The 16,250-nt window shown below is 45.6% G+C and overlaps 1 protein-coding gene across 1 annotated transcript in view; it reads right to left on the bottom strand.

The window, feature by feature from the left end:
- LOC124550680 (cytochrome P450 4C1-like) overlaps nucleotides 1-15,092 on the bottom strand; it is a 109,243-nt gene extending 94,151 nt beyond the window's left edge. Inside the window, exons 1-2 of the mRNA XM_047125405.1 lie at nucleotides 14,893-15,092; nucleotides 9,524-9,734 (exon numbers count right to left, since the gene is read on the bottom strand). Coding sequence (XP_046981361.1) covers nucleotides 9,524-9,734; nucleotides 14,893-15,092 — 411 coding nt within the window. The remainder of the gene's footprint in view (nucleotides 1-9,523; nucleotides 9,735-14,892) is intronic.
- Nucleotides 15,093-16,250: the final 1,158 nt, after the last annotated feature.

Genomic DNA, 16,250 nt, shown 5'->3' with positions numbered 1-16,250 from the left:
TACGTTATTTAAGGAAACAGGAAGTGTTCAGCCACATGTGAAATGTCAACCACGACCTGCAACAAATTATGATGACCAAATAGGTGTTTTAGCTGCTGTCGCGGCTAATCCGCACATCAGCAGCAGACAAATTGCGCGAGAATCGGGAATCTCAAAAATGTCGGTGCTGAGAATGCTACATCAACATCGGTTGCACCCGTACCACATTTCTATGCACCAGGCATTGCATGGCGACGACTTTGAACGTCGTGTACAGTTGTGCCACTGGGCACAAGAGAAATTACGGGACGATGACAGATTTTTTTTGCACGCGTTCTATTTAGCGACGAAGCGTCATTTACCAACAGCGGCAACGCAAACCGGCATAATATGCACTATGGGGCATCGGAAAATCCACGATGCCTGCGACAAGTGGAACATCAGCGACCTTGGCGGGTTAATGTATGGTGCGGCATTATGAGAAGAAGGATAATTGGCTCCCATTTTATCGATGGCAGTCTAAATGGTGCAATGTATGCTGATTTCCTATGTAATGTTCTACCGATGTTAGTAGAAGATGTTTCACCGCATGACAGAATGGCGATGTACTTCCAACATGGTGGATGTCCGGCAGATAGCTCGCGTGCGGTTGAAGCGGTATTGAATAGCGTATTTCATGACAGGTGGATTGGTCGTTGAAGCACCATACCGTGGCCCACACGTTCACCGGATCTGACATCCCCGGATTCCTTTCGGTGGGGAAAGTTGAAGGATATTTGCTATCGTGATCCACCGACAACGCCTGACAACATGCGTCAGCGCATTTTAAGTGCGTGTGCGAACATTAAGGAAGGCGAACTACTCGCCGTTGAGAGGAATGTCGTTACGCGTATTCCCAAATGCATTGGGGTTGACGGACATCATTATTGCATTAATGTGGTATTTACAGGTAATCACGCTGTAACAGTATGCGTTCTCAGAAATGATAAGTTCGCAAAGGTACACGTATCACATTGGAACAACCGAAATAAAATGTTCATACGTACCTAAGTTCTGTATTTTAATTTAAAAAACCTACCTGGTACCAACTGTTCGCCTAAAATTGTGAGCCATATGTTCGTGTCTGTTACAGCGCCATCTATCACAAAGCTAAAAAAGTGGTCCAACTAAAACATTCATATTTCTTTAGGTACTACACGAATATCTAATAAAAATGGGGGTTCCTATTTAAAAAAACGCAGTTGATATCCGTTTGACCTATGGCAGCGCCATCTAGCGGGCCAACCATAGAGCCATCTGGTTTCCCCCTTCAAGCTAGACGAGTTTCGTTCTTTGTAGTTTTTTCGTTTGATGCTTATTTCGTGAGATATTTGGCCCGATCACGGTCAATGGACCACCCTGTATATTATGTGGTAATAATATGAAGTAACTCCTCACTGGGCAAAATATATAAATTGTACAATAATTAAAATTACGTGTGGTGTTCACTCACATCTATCTTAGAGGCATCCCTTTAAGCAAAATCGGAAGCAAACCAACACAGACAACAGTAGTTCAGGTGTACATGACAACTTCGCAACCACAAGAGAAAGTATGTGAGGATACTGAACGGGTGTTTCAGTATGTACAGGGAGATGAGAACCTAATAGTCATTTAGGACTGGAATGTGATTGTAGAAGAAGGAGTAGGACAAGCGGTTACGGGAGAATATGGGCTGAGTAGAAGGAATGGGAGAGGAGAAAGACTACTTGAGTTGTGCAATAAATTTCAGCTCGTAGTTCAAGATTCGCAGGAGGAGTAGGTACACTTGGAAAAATGGTCAGGCAGAGATTCCGAAATCAGATGTTGGATTGTAATGCGTACCCAGGAGCAGATATAGACTTAGATTCCAATTTAGTAATGATGAAGAGTAGGCTTGGAAGAGCAGTTGAGCGGAATGGAAAATATCTAGAAAGGCATATAAAAGATGAACATTTCACAAGCAAAACAGGCATAATGGAATGTAGTCGAATCAAATCAGATGCTGCTGAGGGCATTAGATTAAGAAATGAAACACCTCAAGTTGTTATGTGAGCATCAAAATAACTAATGCTCGCCGAAGTAGAGAGGATATAAAGTGTAGACTGGCAATGGCAAGAAAAGCGTTTCTGAAGAACAGACAGTTGTTAACATTGAATATACACACATCAAAAAAAGTTCTGCACCACCTCAGATCCGAGAGCTCCGGAACCTGTACAGAAAATTGGAATAGCGATCAACATAAATACTATTTCTGCGCTTTTTATTGCTCATGAAAACCACACATTTCATGTTGCACCACCATACAGCGAGACCTTCAGAGATGTTGGTCCAGAGTGCTGTACACACCGGTACCTCTAATACCCTGTAGCACGTCCTCTTGCATTGATGCATGCCTGTATTCGTTGTGGCACACTAGGCACAAGTTCATCAAGGCACTGTTGGTGCAGATTGTACCACTCCTCAACGGCGATTAGGCGTAGATCCCTCAGAGTGGTTGGTGGGTCACTTCGTCCGTAAAAAAACCTCTTTAATCCCAGGCATTGTCTATAGGGTTCATGTATGTAGAACATGCTGGCCACTCTAGTCGAGCGATGTCGCTATCTTAAAGGAACTCATTCACAAGATGTGCACGATGTAGGCGCGAACTGTCGTCCATGAAGACGAATGCCTCGCCAGTATGCTGCCGGTATGGTTGCACTGTGGGTCGGAGGATGGCATTCACGTATCGTACAGCCATTACGGCGCCTTCCATGACCATCAGCGGCGTACGTCGGCCCCACATAATGCCACCCCAAAACAGCAGGGAACCTCCACCTTGCTGCACTCGCTGGACGGTCTGTCTAAGGCGTTCAGCCTGACCGGGTAGCCTCTAGACACGTTTCTGAGGATTGTCTGGTTGGAGGCATATGCGACACTCATCGGTGAAGAGAACTTGATGCCAGTCCTGAGCGGTCCATTCGGCATGTTGTTGGGCCCATCTGTACCGCGCTGCATGGTGACGTGGTTGCAAAGATAGACCTCACCATGGACGTCGGAGGTGGAGTTGCGCATCATGCAGCCTACTGCGCACAGTTTGAGTCGTAACACGTCGTCCTGTGGCTGCACGAAAGGCATTATTCAACATGGTGACGCTGCTGTCAGGTTTCATCCGAACCATAATCCATAGGTAGCGGTCATCCACTGCAGTAGTAGCACTTGGGTGGCCTGAGCGAGGCATGTCATCGACAGTTCCTGTCTCTCTGTATCTCCTCCATGTCCGAACAACATCGCTGTGGTTCACTCCGAGAAGTCTGGACACTACCCTTTTTGAGAGCCCTTCCTGGCAGAGAGTAACAATGCGGACGCGATCGAACCGCGGTATTGACCGTCTAGGCATGGTTGATGTACAGACAACACGAGGTGTGTACCTCCTTCCTGGTGGAATGACTGGAACTGATAGGCTGCCAGACCCCGTCCGTCTAACAGGCGCTGCTTATGCATGGTTGTTTACATCTTTGGGCCTGCTTAGTGACGTCTCTGAATAGTGAGAGGGACTGTGTCTGTGATAAAATATCCTCAGTCTACGTCTATCTTCAGAAGTTCTGGGAACCGGGATGATGCAAACTTTTTTGATGTGTATAGATTTAGGTGCCAGGGCGTCTCCTCTGAAAGTATTTGCATGGACTGTAGCCATGTACAGAAGTGATACGTGGACGATAGACAGTTTACACAAGAAGAGACTAGAAGCTTAAAAATGCGGTTCTACAGAGGAATGTTGAAGATTAGGCTGGTAGATCAGGTAATTATCGATGAAGTAGTGAACAGGATTGGGGAGGGGGGGGAGAAATTTATGGCACAGCCTCACCGGAAGAAGGGATCGGCTGGTAGGACACGTTCTGAAGCATCAAGGGATCACCAGTCTAGTATAGGAGGGAAGTGTGGAGGGTAAAAATCGCAGAGGGAGACCAAGAGATGAATACAGCAAGCAGATTCGGAAGGATGTAACTAGCAGTGGTTATTCGGAGATAAAGAGGCTCACGCAGAGTAGAGTAGCATGGAGAGCTGCATCAGACCAGTCTTCGAACTGTAAACCACAACAACGAAGAGGAGGCAGAAGTTGAAGAGAATAGTCAGCAACAGCCAATGCGCGAAGAAGTAGGACACGAAAATATTAGGAAAAGGAGAAATACGCCTGATGTTCTCTGATGCAAAATATACTGCGATAATGAATAGCTCAGTAAGCAATTCATTGAAGAGGAATGAACTTTTCTAAAAGGGGCAGCCACAGAACTTGGAAAAAAGGAACTTAGGTAAAAGGAAAGTAACTGCGAAGAAACCATGGGTAATAGAAAAACCACTTCGGTTCATCGACAAAGGAAGTACAAAAATGTTTATGGAAATTCAGGAATACATAAATACAAGTCACTTAGGAACGGAACAAACAGAAAGTGAAAAAAGTGAGGAAATCGAAAAAGAAATGATTGTTCGAAGCACTGACTTAGCATACAGAAAAGTCAGAACAACCTTCATTGAAATTAAAAGCAAGGCTAGCAACTGGAAGAATGCAATGAGATTCCGCTGTTAAACGCAGAGGAAAGAGCGGAGTGGTGGAAAGAGGCTTCTGTGAGGGGGAGGAAATCTCTGATGACGTGATGGACGAAGAAACAGGAGTCGATAGGGTATGCTGCTGACAAAAATAATATACAGAAGAGCGGAAACTAAAATAAAATTCTAGATTTGTTAGATGACGATCATTTTGGGTTTAGGAAAGGTAAAGGCGCCAGAGAGGCAGTTCTGACGTTGCGGTTGACAATGGAAGCAAGACTGAAGAAAAATCAAGACACGTTACTAGGATCTGTCGACCTGGAAAAAGCGTTTATCAATGTCAAATGGTGCAAGATGTTCAAAATTCTGAGAAAAATATGAGTAAACTAAAGGGAAAGGCGGCTGGTATACAATATATACAAGAACAAAGAGGGAACAACAAGACTGGAATACCACGAAAGAAGTGCTTGGATTAAAAAAACTGTAAGACAGGAATTTAACCTTTCATCCCTACAGTTCAGTCTATATATGGAAGAAGCAATGACGGAATTAAAACAAAGGTTCAAGAGGGGGATTAAATTTCAAAGTGAAAGGATGTCAGTGATAAGATTCGCTGATGACACTGCTATCTTGAGTTTAAGGGAAGAAAATTACATGATCTGTTGAATGGAATGAACATTCTAATTAGTACAGCATAAGGACCGAGAGTAAGCCGAAGAAAAATGAAGGTAACAATAAGTAGAACTTAACATCAGAACTGAGAACCATGGAGTAGACGAAGTTAACAAATTCTGGTACTTAGGCAGGAAAATAATACATGATGAATGTAGCAAGGAGGACATCAAATGCAGACTAGCACTGGCAAGAAGGCAATTCGTGGCCAAGAGAAATCTGCCAGTATCAAACACAGGCATTAATATGAGGAATACATTTCTGAGAATTTACGTTTGGAGCACAGTATTATATGGTAGTGGAACATGGACTGTGGGAAAACAGGAACAGAATGGAAGAATCTGAAATGTGATACCACAGAAGAATGTTGAATATTAGGTGGAGTGATATGGCAAGGAATGAGAAGAATCAACCCAGAATAGGAGAGGAAAGGAATATGTGGAAAACATTGACAAGGAGAAGGGACAGAATGATAAGACATGTGTTAAGACCTCAGGGAATAACTTTCATGGTACCAGAGGCAGTAGAGGCTAAAAATCTCTAGAGGAAGACAGAGACTGGAATACATCTGCCAAATAACTGAGGACATCAGTTGCGCCGGCCGTTGTGGCCGAGCGGTTCTAGGCGCTTCAGTCAGGAACCGCTTGACTGCTACGGTCGCAGGTTCGAATCCTGCCTCTGGCATGGATGTGTGTGATATCCTTAGGTTAGTTAGATTTAAGTAGTTCTAGGGGACTGATGACCTTAGATGTTAAGTCCCATAGTGCTCAAAGCCATTTGAACCATTTTGGCCGGCCGGTGTGTCCGAGCGGTTCTAGGCGCTTCCGTCTGGAACCGCGCGACCGCTACGGTCGCAGGTTCGAATCCTGCCTCGGGCATGGATGTGTGTGATATCCTTAGGTTAGCTAGATTTAAGTAGTTCTAAGTTCTAGGGACTGATGACCTCAGATGTTAAGTCCCATAGTACTCAGAGCCATTTTTTTGAACCATTTTGAACATCAGTTGCAAAGGCTGCTTTGAGATGAAGAGGCTGCACCTCTTTAAATTTCCCAGTGACTCTGATGTTTGGATGGCGAAGTAATCATGTCGCTTCATTTTGCCACGGTAGGCGTCTTGTCAACAAGATGTTGGTTGGAAGTATTAACAAGATGTGTTGTCGACAGTGTGGGCGAGTAGCGCGGAGGTCGTTTCTGTAAGCTGACATCGTGCAGTAATACCCTGGTCAGCAGAGACTGGACACATTCACACAACAGAGAATAATAATAACAGGAATAATGTTAACCCTGAAACAGTACGAAATAGAAACAATGAAAACTATAACGTACGAGAGGCGTTCAGCAAACAATTCTCAAACCGAGCGGTCTAGGGCGCTGCAGTCATGGACTGTGCGGTTGGTCCCGGCGGAGGTTCGAGTCCTATCTCGGGCATGGGTGTGTGTGTTTGTCCTTAGGATAATTTAGGCTGTGTGTAAGCTTAGGGACTGATGACCTTACCAGTTAAGTCCCATAAGATTCCACACACATTTGAACATTTTGAAGCAATTCTCAACCAATTTCAGTTGAATAAGTACGGAATTTGTTGTGGGAAATCGTGGATATTCCCGCCTCAGCTCCTATACTTTCATGGATTTCCCATAGGTGGCGGCGCTCTATGTGGTCTTCAAAATGGCGTCCTCGACGCAGGTGCGTTCCAAGTAGAGTGTTTCTTTTGGCGGAAGACCACAGCGTCGCAGATAGACATGAACGCTTGCAGAATGTCTACAGATACCTGGCAGTGAACAAAAGCACGGTGGGTCGTTGGGCGAGGCGCCTGGTCGCGCAGACCTATCCGACCTCCCGCGTGCTGGCCAGCCGCACACATTTGTGATTCCTGCAATGGTCGAACGTGCGGACACTCTCATGTGAGGTGACCGGCGGCCTAGAATCAAATACCTCGCAGCTCAGCGGGATGTCTCTGTAGGTAATGCTGACACACTCGTCCACCAGATGGGATACTCAAAGGTGTGAGGCCACTGGGTTCCTCAGTGCCTAACAGAACACCATTAATAGAAACGAAGGACCACCTGAGCGGAACTACTTGGGCGTTGTGGGGCTAATGGTGACAGCTTTTGTCGAGCATCGTCAGAGACGACGAAAAATGGGTTTATCACTTCGAGCCGGAAACAAAACGGCAATCTGTGGAGTGGCGCCACACTACCTCTCCTCTGAAGAAAAAGTCTAAAGCCGCACCCACAGCTGGTAAAGCCATGGCGACAGTCTTCAGGGACTCTGAAAGGGTTCTCCCTCATGGTGCAACCATAAACTCTGAAATGCATTGTGCTACCCTCAGGAGATCGAAAAAAAAGACTTCAGTGCGTTCGTCACCACAAAAATGCAAACGAACTTTTCCATGACAAGGCGAGGTTTCACACATGTGTGCACACCCGAGAAAAGCTCACAAACTTCTTCAGACTCTTTTTCCTCATCCACCATACAGCCTGAAGCACCACCGATTTCCGTCTGTTTGGCCCAGTGCACGCCTCAGGAAGCAGTACGTGAATGGTGGGGAGGTTAGTGAAGCAGTAAGACGTTGGTTCCGGCGTCGGTCACTACAATGGTACAATTCGGGCGTACGGTGCATCCCACTAAGGTGCCGTAAGGCTATCGCTTTGAACCGAGACTATGTTTGAAAACAGCATATTGGAACCAAAAGAGTGGGGAATACACTACTGGCCATTAAAATTGCTACACCAGAAAGATATGCAGATGATAAACGGGTATTCATTGGACAAATATTTTATACTAGAACTTACATGTGATTCATTTTCACGTAATTTGGGTGCATAGATCCTGAGATATCAGTACCCAGAATAACCACTTCTGGCCGAAATAACGGCCTTGATACGCCTGGGCATTGAGTCAAACAGAGCTTGGATGGCGTGTACAGGTACAGCTGCCCATGCAGCTTCAACACGATACCACAGTTCAAGAGTAGTGACTGGCATGTTGTGACGAGCCAGTTGCGCGACCAACATTGACCAGACGTTTTCAATTGGTGAGATATCCAAAGAATGTGCTGACCAGGGCAGCAGTCGAACACTTTCTGTATCCAGAAAGACCCGTACAGGACCTGCCACATGCGGTCGTACATTATCCTGCTCAAATGTAGGGTTTCGCAGGGATCGAATGAAGGGTAGAGCCACGGGTCGTAACACATCTGAAATGTAACGTCCAGTGTTCAAAGTGCTGTCTATGCGAACAAGAGGTGACCGAGATTTGTAGCCAATGGCACGCCATCCCATCACACCGGGTGATTCGCCAGTATGGCGATGACGAATACACGCTTTCAATGTGCGTTCACCGTGATGTCGCCAAACACGGATGCGACCATCATGATACTGTAAACAGAACTTGGATCCATCCGAAAAAATGACGTTTTGCCATTCGTGCATCCAGGTTCATCGTTGAGTACACCATCGCAGGCGCTCCTGTCTGTGATGCAGCGTCAAGGGTAACCGCAGCCCTGGTGTCCGAGCTGATAGTCCATGCTCCTGCAAACGTCGTCGAACTGTTCGTGCAGGTGATTGTTGTCTTGCAAACGTTCGCATCTGTTGTCTCAGGGATCGAGACGTGGCTGCACGATCCGTTACAGCCATGCGGATATGATGCCTGTCATCTCGACTGCCAGTGATACGAGGCCGTTGGGATCCAGCACGGCGTTCCGTATTACCCTCCTGAACCCACCGATTCCATATTCTGCTAACAGTCATTGGTTTTCGACCAACGCGAGCAGCAATGTCGCGATACGATAAACCGCTCTCGTGATAGGCATCACAACAACGTTTCACCAGGCAACGCCAGTCAACTGCTGTTTGTGTATGAGAAATCGGTTGGACAATGTCAGCACGTTGTAGGTGCCGCCACCGGCGCCAACCTTGTGTGAGTGCTCTGAAAAGCTAATCATTTGCGTATCGCAGCATCTTCTTCCTGTCGGTTAAATTTCACGTCTGTAGCACGTCATCTTCGTGGTGTAGCAATTTTAATGGCCAGTAGTGTAATATGATGTATTGGAATTCTGAATAAAACCAACCTGCTATCAGAAAAAAATGTACTGCATTATTTACTGAACGCCCCTCATACAATGGATGATCCAACTGGATGACAGCAAGCAGCCAGAAACTGGAGGATGAAGCAAGTGGGAGCCTTAAAAACTTGGGAACCCCAGATGGTTGCTGTGACTGTTGAGCCAGTCCTGCGGGATTTTCTGAATGCCTTTGAGCCTTTCTCCACCACATGCTTCATAGTTGTCAATGCTAAAGTAGTTTTGAAGACACTGTAGGTGTGCTGACCTGCAGGTGGAATGTGGGCGAAATTATCTTGCGGTGAGCCCGCCACTGGTCGCCTCTCTTGCTGAAGAGTCCGTCGCCAAAGAAGACGCTGACCATGTTGTGCAGGTAGGGGGAGTCGCGGGTGCGGTCGACTATCTTGGTGGAGCCGAGCAGCAGCTCGGCATCGCGGGGTTCTGCGACGACCACGTACAGGATGGGGCCCACGTAGATGCTGCACACCAGACACACATCACCAGCACTGGAGGGGGCTCCCCACGGTTAGTTCGTCTAGTGTAGTTTCCTTAAGAGGGCACTGCGGTTGTGGATTTATCATCCTTTTTCAAAGTCTTTGCATGGAACATCTAGAACTGATTGGTCACGCCATTGGAAACAACTTACGTTAGAGACAAAATTTTGGCTGTCACTTCGCAGCGACGTTAGGTGTCCATTTGTATTGGTTACGCCCCTGGGAGGTGCCAAGGTGTAGGTATTCGGCTGCACCTATATGCTATGTTTGTTGCCTACAATCCTACGTCAAAGAACCTGAGCCGATCAAAATAAAAGTTTGTGATTCCCTTCTAAAAATCTTTCTCCACTTAGAGACGCTCATTCTTAGGGTTAACTTCTCATGGTCGGGGTTCACAGTCATGTAGTCGTTGACAGTAGAAATTATTTATTTCACAGTTCCACTTGCAAGTGCTACTGTGAAAGATTTTGCTTCTCTACATTTCGGACTTGAAAATCATACTCAGTAATTACGTAGGTTCTCATCAGCATTGGACTGCTATCCAAATGACACAGTGGAAGCAAACCCTGTAAATTTATGTCCAGATTTTTTTTTAAATTTTAGTAATTTTACAATTATGTCCACAGAGTTTTGTAAATTACAAAATTTATCGTGCACCAGGTTATGGAAATTGACAGAGTTTAAAGCAAGTTCTACATAGGCGCACTAGTGCAAGTGAACATAATACGAATAATTTTTAGCTTCTGTTTCAATAACTATTTTGCAATAATTTTACAAAAGGTGCTTATGGATTCTTTTATCGACACATAACTGGAAGACATGCTGTAAATGAAATACATAAACAATTTTAGTAAGAAGCACATGAATACACTAGCTACACCTGTTGGGGGCTATTGCCAATCTACTGGCCAGAATTGGTCACCACCTGTCAGTCTAGGAGTGCCCTGGCTGCAATGAAATACATAGTAGGCTGCGCTATGGCACACGAGCATTCGGTGAATTACACTGTGTACTGTAGTTTTAGCCTCGACTTGCCGATGCATCTTTCATCTTGTCCTTCACATACCTGTCAATATTTCAGGAAGAGTACTTGTACAGCTGGTATGGGAGACATGTAATAACCTTTTATCGAGATCTGAAGATGGTAACCATGCTTACCAAAACCGTAATCGACGATGAAGGCTGTTTACTAGGGATCTTGGCTAACAAATTCACTTTCTCTCAAGTAACTGTTTCAATTATTAAGCACCATTTAAATTCCTGGAAAGCGTTAAGAAATGTTACCCCTAGCGGAATTTATTCCCCATGACGTGATCAAATGATGCAAACATTCAGAACCACCTCGTATATGACAATTCCCCACAGGGAGACTGAATGACACCTTGTTGTGTTGCAGGCAACGTAACGCAGTAAGTCTACAGGGTGTCCCAGAAATGTTAAGACAAACTTCGAGAGGTTGTATAGAGTGTCGTGAACAACGAATGGAGGATAGGAAGCATGTCCAGAAACGCCCTCCAACGACACTGTGGAGCATCAACGTTATAGGCGCTGGTGCCTGCTCTAGGTCACCCCTTCGGCAGCAAACGTGACTGTACGCTGACGGACTGTAGGTGGAACATCTTGCAGTGTCGTTTGTTATTCAGTGATCGTGACTGATTGCCACGATCCGCAGTGGAGAAGATGGAGCTAGTGCAGTGTAGACATGTCTCGTCTCCTGTGAATGCCATGCTCTGTTGCCTCGGTGGATGACGATTTTGGACATGGGTTTCCATCTGCAGTTTATTTTTCTCCTGAGATTTTAGAAGGGTCCATCGAGACAATAGAGCATCACTTTCATAGGAAGCAACGTCTGTCTAAGCTGCACTGTCGATCGTGCGTTGCGAGACGTTCCATCTTTGGTCTGTCAGTGTACACAATCACGTTTGCTGCCGATGGTGTGGCCTACTTGCAGGTGCTAGCGCCTATTGCTTCGACGCTCCACAGCGTCGTTGGATAACGTCTCCGGGTTCCTACCCTCGATTTGTTACTCAAGATATACACTCCTGGAAATGGAAAAAAGAACACATTGACACCGGTGTGTCAGACCCACCATACTTGCTCCGGACACTGCGAGAGGGCTGTACAAGCAATGATCACACGCACGGCACAGCGGACACACCAGGAACCGCGGTGTTGGCCGTCGAATGGCGCTAGCTGCGCAGCATTTGTGCACCGCCGCCGTCAGTGTCAGCCAGTTTGCCGTGGCATACGGAGCTCCATCGCAGTCTTTAACACTGGTAGCATGCCGCGACAGCGTGGACGTGAACCGTATGTGCAGTTGACGGACTTTGAGCGAGGGCGTATAGTGGGCATGCGGGAGGCCGGCTGGACGTACCGCCGAATTGCTCAACACGTGGGGCGTGAGGTCTCCACAGTACATCGATGTTGTCGCCAGTGGTCGGCGGAAGGTGCACGTGCCCGTCGACCTGGGACCGGACCGCAGCGACGCACGGATGCACGCCAAGACCGTAGGATCCTACGCAGTGCCGTAGGGGACCGCACCGCCACTTCCCAGCAAATTAGGGACACTGTTGTTCCTGATGAGAGTCGCTTCTGCCTTGGTGCCAATGATGGTCGTATACGTGTTTGGCGCCGTGCAGGTGAGCACCACAATCAGGACTGCATACGACCGAGGCACACAGGGCCAACACCCGGCATCATGGTGTGGGGAGCGATCTCCTACACTGGCCGTACACCACTGGTGATCGTCGAGGGGACACTGAATAGTGCACGGTACATCCAAACCCTCATCGAACCCATCGTTCTACCATTCCTAGACCGGCAAGGGAACTTGCTGTTCCAACAGGACAATGCACGTCCGCATGTATCCCGTGCCACCCAACGTGCTCTAGAAGGTGTAAGTCAACTACCCTGGCCAGCAAGATCTCCGGATCTGTCCCCCATTGAGCATGTTTGGGACTGGATGAAGCGTCGTCTCACGCGGTCTGCACGTCCAGCACGAACGCTGGTCCAACTGAGGCGCCAGGTGGAAATGGCATGGCAAGCCGTTCCACAGGACTACATCCAGCATCTCTACGATCGTCTCCATGGGAGAATAGCAGCCTGCATTGCTGCGAAAGGTGGATATACACCGTACTAGTGCCGACATTGTGCATGCTCTGTTGCCTGTGTCTATGTGCCTGTGGTTCTGTCAGTGTGATCATGTGATGTATCTGACCCCAGGAATGTGTCAATAAAGTTTCCCCTTCCTGGGACAATGAATTCACGGTGTTCTTATTTCAATTTCCAGGAGTGTATATATCCTCTACAGCACCTCGAAGTCTGTCGCAACATTTCTGGAACGACCCTTAGTAGCAAAGCAGAGACTAATGCAGAACCATTCTACAGACGATATGTGCCACAGATAGGGAAATATGTAAAGAGTGTAACGCTAAGTACATATAAAAGTGTTTTGAGGAGATAGAAAAACTTTCACATGTGACAGAAATCTCACAGGTGATACGTTTTTCCCTAAGGAGTCCGTGAATGCTTTGGCGCTCGCGATTTTCAAACTGCTGCGTGATGAATAATGGTTTTTATAGAAGTTTACAGGCTACTATGGATTTCTTTTTGTGGAGGGAAATATAATCTCTGTATCAGAAAGAGTGCTGATTTTGTATGAGTACAATGTGCCACACCCCAAGTGAAAATACATGATCGTTATCATCAAACTTCACCCTGTGATTTACAATCAATTTTCTGCACCAAAATATTCGCCAATGTTGCAATATGTTTGGAGGAAGTCGGGTTATGACATTAACACACTCATATTATTGTATGAAAATATAATTACTGTGGTTTCTGATATTGGACTGCTTGAATGCGAAAGTGATTTTGAATATAAAAACCTGTCTTTAGGGAGGTGTGCACATTGTTTTGTTCCACTTTCTTTTAACCACTTCAATGAAGCCCCCATCTGCACTATGAGAACTAATATGAGCACTATCATGTGTGTGGGATACTTATGTTTGGCGATGTTATAAATACTTAAAGCAGAGGGGTTTTTGGCACTGTTGACTGAAAATGTAATTATACACTGGCGTCGTGATACTGGTATGTTGTTACTTTGTTCTCTCTATTAAAATGGCACTTACCGTAGAATGCAAGGTTTTGCATCGAAAAGACACAGACACAGTTGTTTTTATGATCGAGTGTTATTCTAAGCATGGTTTCGTGCTGTTCCGACCGTTTGAGACCAAAATTGTTCCTTGTAAGTGGGGTACAGAGAACAAGATGGCAACTGTGGAGTACATACTGATTGCCTGTTTCATTTTTAATCGTGGTAAAATACTGGACTACGATTGGGAACTCTAAATATTTCTATCTTGGCATATAAATTCTCTGACTGGACTATTCCCAAGAAGGTGGGGGGAGGAGGGAATTGGGGGGGGGGGATGCGGGGCATGATGACCTCATGCATATGCCACTGTGCCTTGCTTGTAGGTGAGCCAGTGGTGCAAGTATATTTTTATTGAAAGTCACTACTGCTTTCTCAATAGTGTCATCATAGGATGTTAGCTGATTTTGAATCTGCTCTTTCTGACCAAAATCTGAATTGATCCTTTATTTGGAAACATAAACAGTATGTCACCAATGTGGGCTAATCTTTTAAGACACCAAGTTTTTCTTTCCTCAGTTCTATAATCCACAATTAAGTACATGACAATTCCAGCGATATCAGTGCCCTCCAACGTTTTACTTGTAGGTACGACATTCTCAAAGTCATTTAACACATTATCTGCGAAACAACTGGACAAAATGTTAGTTTTGAAGTACATAGAAAAAGGCTAGAAACTTTAGGGGGCTATTAACACATTTTTTAATCATTTGTTATGAAATTTAATGTCTCAAGTTCCAGTTTCTTTTAAGAACTGCAACCTGAAATGAAAACAAAAAATTGCTTGATTTAATGCTTCATTATTCTGTTTAAAACGTGAAGCCAATAGAGAGCATCTAGTCTAACATTTTTGTCAGAGGTAAGTATCGATATTTCTAGGTCTCCTTAGTGTTTGTTCGATACTTTTGTGATATTTTTCTTATGATAGTAATCGTGAGTAAAAGTATTTTACTCTCGATTCGATACTGTGTTCCCATATGTGCTTACCAGAAAGTGGACCCGTGAACGGCATGCATGCGACAGAGTGTGCGGAAGCTGGTCCTGGGGTTCCCCAGCTGCATGAGGTTCCCCAACAGAGGGACTGGGGGATCCCCCGGCGCGTCGCACCGCGGCCGCCGCAGCCACGCCCACCACAGCCCGGCCACCAGGGCTGCCAACAGCTGCAGAAGCCACCACAGCACCGCCATCCTCACGGGGAAACACACACCTGCCCACTGAGCGCTCTCCGCCGCTTATGTACACGGCGGCTGGCAGGATACCTCCACGGCTTCTCAGGGCATTGTTATGAGTCCCCCTGTTCTCTGCTTTCCTGAAATCACCTCACGTCCCTATCAGACAAGAGATAAGGCTTCCAGAATCGCCCGGGCCAGTAACGCCAGGCGACGAAACGTTTTTGTTTGTTTAACGGTGTGGTATCAAGTGTTCAGTCGAGCTGTTGATTCCGTTTTTATCCACAATGTTTTGACTACCGACCCTGGCCCCGTTCTTCAGGTGCTGAGGCTTAAGTCGTTACTCCAACCAGACTGTGGAGTGCTGCTGGTGTCTCACCACCTTTCAGTAGCGTCTGTTCTCTTGTTGTCTGCATTTTCTATGATCCATCTTTCACTTACGTATAAAACTATACTCCAGACTAAATACTTTTGGGAAACTACTTCCTAACACTTACTTTTAAATTAGATGATAGTATATTCATCGTTTCATTTGTAAGAAAACAGTTTTCCAGTTGGCGGTCTGCATTTTATATTCTCCATTGTTTCTATCTTTAGTTATTTTGCTCCAGATAGTCGTCTTTTAAACCTGGACTCTGATCTCTGAATGTAATCCCCACCTCACCACCTGATCTGATTCGCCTACATTCCATTACTCTACTTTCCTTTTGTTGATATTCGTTTTATAAGCTGTTTTTGGGGTTCTATCAATTCTGATCAGCTGATTTGCCGAGTCCTTCGGGAGTTTCTAACACAATTACCACGTCATCATCAAACTTCAAGAGTTTTTACTGCTTCTCTCTGACATTTAATCACATTTCAAAATTTGTCCTTGGATTCTTTTACAGCATGCTCAACGCACAAATTGAATAACGTGGGGGATAGGCTAAAATTCTGTCTCACACTCTTTCCAAATGTCTTCCGTTTTATGTTATTCGAATTTTGTAACTGCAGCCTGCATTTTATACCTTATTTCATCCCAGTGGGCTTGCTGTAGACAACTAGACCGAAGTGAAATTCGTAGTGGCTTTACTGAGAGAATATATCATGTGATGTAAAGGAAAACAGTGGAATATTTGAACTAGATGAACGAGAGGACGTATTAGGAGGACTAATGTAAATTTACGTGGTTCATGA

The sequence above is a fragment of the Schistocerca americana genome, chromosome 9 (genome assembly GCF_021461395.2).
Source record: "Schistocerca americana isolate TAMUIC-IGC-003095 chromosome 9, iqSchAmer2.1, whole genome shotgun sequence".
NCBI classification, from domain to species: domain Eukaryota; kingdom Metazoa; phylum Arthropoda; class Insecta; order Orthoptera; family Acrididae; genus Schistocerca; species Schistocerca americana.
Note: the sequence above shows the minus strand (reverse complement) of the source record. Positions and strands in the feature narration are given on the sequence as shown.